This window comes from Tetrao urogallus (assembly GCF_951394365.1).
Source record: "Tetrao urogallus genome assembly, chromosome: 1".
NCBI lineage: Eukaryota > Metazoa > Chordata > Aves > Galliformes > Phasianidae > Tetrao > Tetrao urogallus.
In genome coordinates, this window is record NC_136813.1 from 26,273,996 (window position 1) to 26,282,341 (window position 8,346).

At 40.3% G+C, this 8,346-nt stretch overlaps 1 protein-coding gene across 1 annotated transcript; it reads left to right on the plus strand.

Moving 5' to 3' along the window:
- Nucleotides 1-1,209: 1,209 nt before the first annotated feature.
- LOC306958075 (uncharacterized protein C13orf42) lies at nucleotides 1,210-7,341 on the plus strand (the record flags this gene model as incomplete). Its single annotated transcript, XM_079549477.1, is given in 4 exon segments — nucleotides 1,210-1,623; nucleotides 4,917-5,067; nucleotides 7,098-7,207; nucleotides 7,210-7,341. Coding segments are annotated over 4 exon segments (807 nt in total).
- Nucleotides 7,342-8,346: the final 1,005 nt, after the last annotated feature.

An 8,346-nucleotide genomic window follows, 5' to 3' on the forward strand; every position in this document is an offset into this window, starting at 1 on the left:
TTATTACCTGGCTGTGGCAAATTCTTATTAGAATCTTTTGAGATCCTCTGACTTCTAGGTTGCATAAACCTTTATTTGACACTTCCAGTATAATTAGTGGAAGTTTGTTTAATAGAGTCTGCAGGATGATATCTGTGGCCTTTCAAAATTTCCTCAAATATCGAAAGCTTGAGCAGAATGAACTATGAAAATTGTTCTGAATATGTTAAATCTGGACATTCCTGCTTTTTTCAAAGAGCTGATTGGTTTGGTGGTGTGAAGTGAGCATACTCACTCTCTACTTCTCTTTAAAACATTCATCATGCTGTTACACAATCACAAATGATACTGATGCTTGAATATGCTGATAGCAGCCAATGTTGTCTGTAGCTTCCAGTCAACAAAAACACTACGTTAGAATGCTCTTCCATTTGTCTAGGAAAAGAGCTAGTAGAAATGCATTTGTTTCTGCCTGCTTTTTTAAAACAAAACAAAACCACAAAATATTATTTTAGAAGTGTTTTATTTTACAGCATCCCTTACATAGAGCAGCTTTGTACTGAGCGTAACAGACCCTGACATCTGAATCCACTTTGTTCCCAGTAGTGCTGTGGTATCGGGTAGCTGTAGCCATCTCCTGATTACCACAGGGTGAAACTCGGAGCGATATCTAAATTCTGCCAGTTAGAAACCATCCCTCTGCACTTTGCCACTGTAGAGGCTGATCCCGAGAAGCAATCCCGAAGAAGCCACCCGCAGAGCTCTGGGATGCTGTCGGGGCGGCTGAAGCACTTCAGCACCATGGCCAGCACCGGGCACCCGCCCGCCCGCAGAGCTCGGCGATGAAGGAGGCGGCAGCGGCGACCCGCGGGGGACCGAGAAACGTCGAGGACGGGATTTCCAGCTCGGTGATTACGTGCTTTTATGGAGACCAGTCACACGAAAGGTCAAAGCATGACCTTTGACCTCCTGCGCTGTGTTTTAATCCGAGGAAAGAACAGAGCTACTTCACTGATGCAAATGGAATAGAAAACACGCTTCTGCTCTACGATCACGCTCTTCACAATGTGTTGGACTGCAGGCAACGGAAGCAGTAATAGATGTTTTTTGTCTTCCTTATAGTAAGTGGCAAATCTCTTTGTCAGATGAGGACAAGGGTTGCAGCTGTAGATTTAGGGTTAAATTAAGAAGCTAAAGGAGACAAGTGTAACAGGGTCAAAGAAACACAGTATGTTTAAAAAGATCCATTCCATATTTCACCCCAACTCCCACCGAAGAAATGCAACAGATGACATTCCTTACTGGGATGGCACAGGTTCTGCTGTCAGACTGATCCGCAGCACCTCTATGTATGTCCTTGGAGATGAGCAGGAAAAAGTGAGTGAACCATTAAAAAAATGCAAAAGTACAAACAGCATTGACTCCTGCAGCCAGTCAAAAGAGGAAGACAGAGAGTGGATGTACTCTAAGACTCAGGACTGTTTGAAATATTTACAGGACTTGTTAGCCTTGAGGAAAAAATACTTTGACAACATCAATAAGTTGAAATCCATGCATATGACTGCAGATTCCCCAACATCCACAAAATCATCCAAAACTGGAAAGAAGTCATTTCTTCCACTTTCCTCCAAAGAGTTTTCTAAGGTAATTCCTAAGAACTTTTATTGTATGATTAGTCTCAATCCATGAAGCAATTATATGTATGACCTATGTTGATTTTCTGCCTTACTGGTTTCAGCTGTCTGTCTTTTTTTTTTTTGTTGATGTTACTCTATCTGAAATGCTACTAAATACCCTAAGATATTTCCAGATTTCTGTGAAGTCAAATATGAATGACTGGTCAAGGAAAGAATTATGTGTGTTTGTAGAAGTGTGGAGAGAAAATAAGAGAAGATAAGAACTATGAGCAGATGGGAAGTACTTGAAAACTTGTTATGAAAGAGATGTTTTCTCTCAATTCTGACTAGCTACTTAAGTGGCTCATAGTTCTCCACTGTGGTTATTTATAGCTTTTAATGACTGAAAAGCACAGTAGTCCCTGTGTTTATTGGTATCCTTCTCATTGGCAAAACTTACTGAAAACAATTGTGTTTTCTAAGAAACAGCTGTGATTTTCTTTGACTCATCAGACAGCTTGTCAGTGCTATGTTCATCATCTGTGCAAACTACTGATACATTGTAGTCAATGGAGAATTGGTAGGGGTTCCTTTCTCTGTTTATTAATGAACTGTCAAATAGTTTTGAAGCAGACACTGTAGTTCTTTTTCCTTTACTACAGTGATAATGAAGAATAGCACTGATTTTTTTTGTTGCTGATTGTTTCTATAAGTCCTAGAGGGTCTTCTGTAGGGCTGCACCTTACAAGTTGCATGTCACTAGACTGTCCAGTAGTTTGACTGTGGGATTGATTCAGTTAGGAAAAAAGAACTGATTTGCTGCAGGTGGGGTGATCTATTTAGGGAACCAGACCACAAACATGGCTTTGGCAGCAGACATGCAGGTTACCCAGTGCAGCCTTTAAACTGGATACTAATAAGAATGGTGGGAAGAAAGGATATAATGGATTACCTACTGACTAGGCCAGGTAGACTTTAACAGAAAATTATTCCACATTTATATGCTCTCTCACAGCATAATTTCAGTATGGCTGAGGCTGAGTTCTGCTGCATACATTGCTTAACCAAAGGACAAGATTCATATTTTTAGAGTTAGATACCACATTTTTTCATTCTACATCCTGATCTAGAACCCATTCTGTCAGTGGGAATCCCTCAGTTGATTATTTGGTCTTTATGTCATTTTTTTAATGCTTTGAGCAAGAAACAGTACTCAGTTCAGTGGGCTGGAGAAGACAGATTTTATAAAGACTTTACCATTTAGTACTAGGGAAACATGCAAAGAGAATAACTGAGTTATAGGAGAGTGGTATGGTGATGCCAAGGGCGGGATGAATCTCAGCATTACAAGATACATAACCTGTGAACCAGTTTTTCATGCACAAAGACTGGCTTAATGCAGGAGAGAGTTATAGCATGTCTGCTCCCCTGATGAGCAGAGCAGTGATGTAATGGAGCATGAAGCATGTCTAACCACTAGGCAGAGGAGAAATATGAGTGCAGAAGAACATTTAAACCATAGACCAGGAGTCTGTGAGATAGATTGTATACAATTATGATTCATGTAGAATTTTGACTCTCTGATATTTGTCATTGAAAGTGCCACTGGAAAAAAAAATCAGCAATTTAACTTGAGTTTGGCGAACAAGTGAATCTCCCACATTCTGAGGCTATGAATGCTGTCATCTCTCTGTGGCCAGTTATCTCTTATGCATCCCCAGGCCTGATACTGGCTGACAAGCTAACTACACCAACATTCCCCTTTGGAACATCAGGAGGACATGCTGTCCAGCAAGTCATTCTTGCTGACACAAATAGTGGGGTCACAGCTGCACAGCTCTGACTTTGCAAAAATTAGGAAGAGGCCAAGAAGACTTCTACAACATACGGTACACTCCACTTCCTAACTCCAAGTTTTATGTTCACAGACTGCAAGATTCATTTTACCAACAGGCTTGAATAGTTCTGCCCCTAACTACCTCTTTGTATTAAATTTCCTGCCAATCGAATCCACCATTTTTTCCCCCATACCTGCTGCACAGTTAATAGGAATGTGCTTTGCCCAGACAACCTTGTCTTCAGGGAAAGTTTAATTCAGATGCAAAACCCAAAGCCTGGACTACAGGCTGTCTCTCGATTCAAAATATGTCACCTGAAGCTTGTGAAAGAAAAAAATAGAGAAGTGTGTCAGATTCTGGAGCACACACTTCTGAAAAATGTCTTTTAAGTAATGAAGTCTTGGGTATAATGGCAGTGACTATTCTCAGTCAATGTGTGGTAGTAGTTATCCTTTAGCACTTCTAAAGATGTCAATCAATCAAACTGTAAAGTTCAGAAGGAGAAACCAACTCATTTCTGCCTTCACCATCCCACAGAATGGGAAGCAAACTCGTTCTTCAGAGATGTGACACAGCATATATCTTTTGCTTGTGCATTTGAAACCCAGGACAATAAGTTTCTGATTCAGAATTGCTCTGGCAATTGGACTGGCGGGGAAAATACACGGCCCTTCATTAGGCAGAACCTTCATGAATGGCAGAAGGGTTCACCCTGTACTGACCTACAGAATTGCTAACTGAGGCTTTATGAATGCTTCAGCATCTATAGACAGACATTTGCTTTTTTAACAAGACAGGCTCCTAATTTTAAACCTCATGGCTTTCCTGTGGGAATTATCATAGTGTTGAATGACTCATTTTTTAGCACTCACAGTCCTTTTCCATTTCAAAAAAAAAAAAAAAAAGACTTTAGCAATTTAGATCTGGATTCATTTCATCAAACCAAGGCATTTTAATAAGATGCTTAAATTAGTAACCAAGTTGCTCCACGATCCCTCAGCAGTAAGGGACTAGAGCTGACTGAAGAGGGGAATTCAGCCTACCTAGATTCTGACTCATCTCTTGAAGGTACTTGAGCCCTGCATTAATTAAAGAAGTAACCTTGTATGACTCCATTTCTAATGTGTGCATCCCGTTAGGTGCCTAATACTAGGCAGGATGAATTTGACCACAAAGATCAGCTGTCACCTAGCCATCCAATTACATGGCTCAATAGAGGGATTCTGAGAGATTTTATAAAGACATGTTGGCAGTGCTGAAGTGGAAGATGTCTGACGTTGAGCATGCAACAAGAAGGACACTTGCACTGATGTTCTGCCTTCTTCGTTGGCTGATGTGGAGTAATCTGGACTTTTGAGCCTTTCTGAAATCTTGAAATATGGAATCAAATAAAATTTTTGCAGCTTCCTTATACAGTTTTCTCATTAAGACATTTTTTTTCCAACTGCATCTAACTTCTTTTCTTTCCCTATCTTATCAACAGACATCCACGGAGAGAAGAAAAGTCCCACAGCCCAGTTCAGATGTAAGAGAAGCTATAGCGTTCTTTGATTCGGTTATTGCAGATCTGGATTCAGAGAGATGCCGGAGAGCTCCTGACATGGACCTGCCAAATGTGGATGTTGATTTTGATGGTGAAGTATAAAACAGAAAAAATATGATTACTTTTGATGTGCGATGAGTAGAGGGAAGAGTGGTCAAGTAAGACCAAATTTACTTAAATGGACAATTTTCCTCTGAGTTTTGCTTCTGAGATTTAAGAGTATTAGAATCATAGAATCATAGAATGGTTTTAGTTGGAAGGGACTTTTAAGATCATCTAGTTCCAACCCCCTTACTATAGGCAGGGACATCTCCCTCTAGACCAGGTTGCTCAAAGACCTCTAAGATCATCTAGTCCAACCATCAACGCATCCCCACCACGCTCACTAACCATGTTCCTCAGTGCCACATCTCCATATTTTTTGAACACAGTGACCACCACCTCCATGAACAACCTGCTCCACTGCCTAACCATTCTTTTGGGGAAGAAGTCTTTCCCAATATCCAACCTGAACCTCCCCTGGCACAACCTGAAAGCATTACCTTTTGTCTATTCCTGTCAACCAAGAGAAAAGGCCAATCTCTACTCCATTGGCACAAAGAACATGGCCAAAATCAAATGTATTATGAGAAACTACAGTAACACATTGCTTGTACCCTGTTGAAAGGTAGATCTTTTGTGTGTATTACATGAACAAATGTAGCATATATAGTTGAGGAGTAGTGCTTGCCTTCCACCTAGGGCTAAATTCCATCCTGCATCTCAGTTAATTATTTCTATGTCTAAATCTCATGCTTATCATTGAGAAATGGATGGATGCTTTATCTCCAAACAGAAAAAAAAAAAAAAAAAGTCCTTCAACGGTTAGTCAAAATAATAGTACCTTTCCAAAGGTTGGGATTACTTGACCAAATGAAGTTGTGCCTTTCTGAACTCATCATCCATGCTGCATAATCAAGTGGAGAGAAATATTTTTCTCTTTTATGCTGTGTCTCAGGCTAAGGAACATATGTGAAACAGATCAGAATAGTTCTGTCCTCAAGTGCACATTGCAGGTCTTTGACACAAGTGTTGATTCTTCAGGCACTGAAATATTAGATAAGATGAATCATGATGAATTGGTTCGTGTTTAGAATAATGCTAACAACACACCAATGTTTTGGTTGTTGCTGAGCAGTGCTTGCACAGTCACAGGTGTTTCAGCTTCTCATGCTGCCCTGCCAGTGAGGGGGCTGAGGGGTAGGAGCTGGGATGGGACAGAACCAGGACAACTGTCACAGACTGGCCAAAGGGACGTTCCATTTCATGTGGTATTGTGCTGGACATTGAAACTGGGTGAGCTGGCCTGAGGCAGGGGGAACCATTCTTTGGGACTGGCTGGATCTTGGTCAGAGGTGGTGAGAAACTGTGTTGTGTGTTGCCTACTTTTTTATTTGTTTTTTGTTGTGATTTTTTTCCTTTCTTTCTTTCTTTCTTTCTTTCTTTCTTTCTTTCTTTCTTTCTTTCTTTCTTTCTTTCTTTCTTTCTTTCTTTCTTTCTTTCTTTCTTTCTTTCTTTCTTTCTTTCTTTCTTTCTTTCTTTCTTTCTTTCTTTCTTTCTTTCTTTCTTTCTTTCTTTCTTTCTTTCTTTCTTTCTTTCTTTCTTTTCTTTCTTTCTTTCTTTCTTTCTTTCTTTCTTTCTTTCTTTCTTTCTCTTTCTTTCTGTCTCTCTCTCTCTCTTTCTCTCTTTCTTTCTCTCTCTCTCTCTTTCTCTCTTTCTTTCTCTCTCTCTTTCTCTCTCTCTCTCTCTCTCTTCCTTCCTCCCTTCCTCCCTTCCTCCCTTCCTCCCTTCCTCCCTTCCTTCCTCCCTTCCTCCCTTCCTCCCTTCCTCCTCCCCCTTCCTTCCTTCCTTCCTTCCTTCCTTCCTTCCTTCCTTCCTTCCTTGCTTCCTTGCTTCCTTGCTTCCTTTTTCTTTTTTCTTATTAAGCTGTCCATATCTCAATCCATGAGTTCATTTCAGTTTTCTCCCCCATTCTACTGTAGTGGAGGTGAGTGAAATGCTGTGTGGTATTTAACTTTCTTCTGGGTTAAATCAAGACAACTGACAAACTCTTTTAACTTGGGATTACCTTCTGTCTTTCAGTGGCTACCAGCACAAGTGAACACAGTTTACATTCAAACTGGATCCTTCGTGCTCCTCGCAGGTACTCAGAAGATACTGCCCAAACAGCAAAGGCTGCAAACCAGTCACAAAAAAAAACAGCCAACGAAGAACCACTGGCTCTAGGAAGAAGTTGGAAAGACATCCTATGTACTTGCCCAAAGCTGTGGAGGGAGCATACAACACATTAAAATTTAAGCCCAAAACACGAAAGAAAGAATATTGAAAGAATATTCCATCTTCAGCTGAAGACAGAATGTTTGAAATGGAAGACTTGATGCTCTTTCTTTTTTTTTTTTTTTACCCCTAGCCCATCTTTTGCACTCTAGAAATAATATGTGCAGTCATTGAAGATTCTTCATTTTGTATACACATCAAGCCATGGCAATTCCAACACTGGACTCATGTGAGGATTTAACTCATCGAGTTTACTGTGCCTAACAATACTGCTTTGTCATTCAGCACTGGGGGGAACTCCCAACTTGACAAGCCTTCTTGTAGTGCTGTTATTGAAAGCAATGATTCAGAAATTATCTGGCGTGGTAAATTTTCCTCTGAACCCAATACAGCAAGACGGTGCTGCTAATACGCTATGAGCTTTTGCACCAGTTTTCAAATTCAGAGCAGTGAAGCAGAGTTTCCTCTATTTTTTGTATGTGAAAATTTGTATGTGCCATTGTTGACTCTGTGTTCTAAGAGCATACAGCAGCACTGAGATAAGAGAAAGCTGTGCTACAAGCAGAAGAGGGCTATAGTGAAGGAATCAGCATTAGAGGACTCGTACTGTTTTGAGGAATAGCTTCGGTGGTTTTGGAAAAAAAAAAAAAGTCAAGTACTTTTCTTGCTAGTGGGAATAGTTCTGTTCTTGGATACAACAACATCAAAGGATTTGCTGCTTGCAAAAAATATGTTCAGCTGTTTTCATATAGTTACACCGCCTCTTAGTTTACATTTATTTCATCATCTGGATGCTGAGTAAACTTGAACCAAATGCTAGGAATGTAGGCTTCCTACTATGCATGGAAAGAGCTTAATGTCTTAGAAAAGAACACTTTGTGAACGAAGTGAAGCAAAGGTTATCCTCAAGAGCAGAGGGCAATTTGCAGGTAAATCCACTGCACCAGAATTAGATTATACGTAGTATTTTGATTTCTGCCAGCCCATCATTGAATACTACGCATACTAGGAAGAATGCAGTCTAGAAGTGTTCCTCTTCAGGCTTTTTCATCTT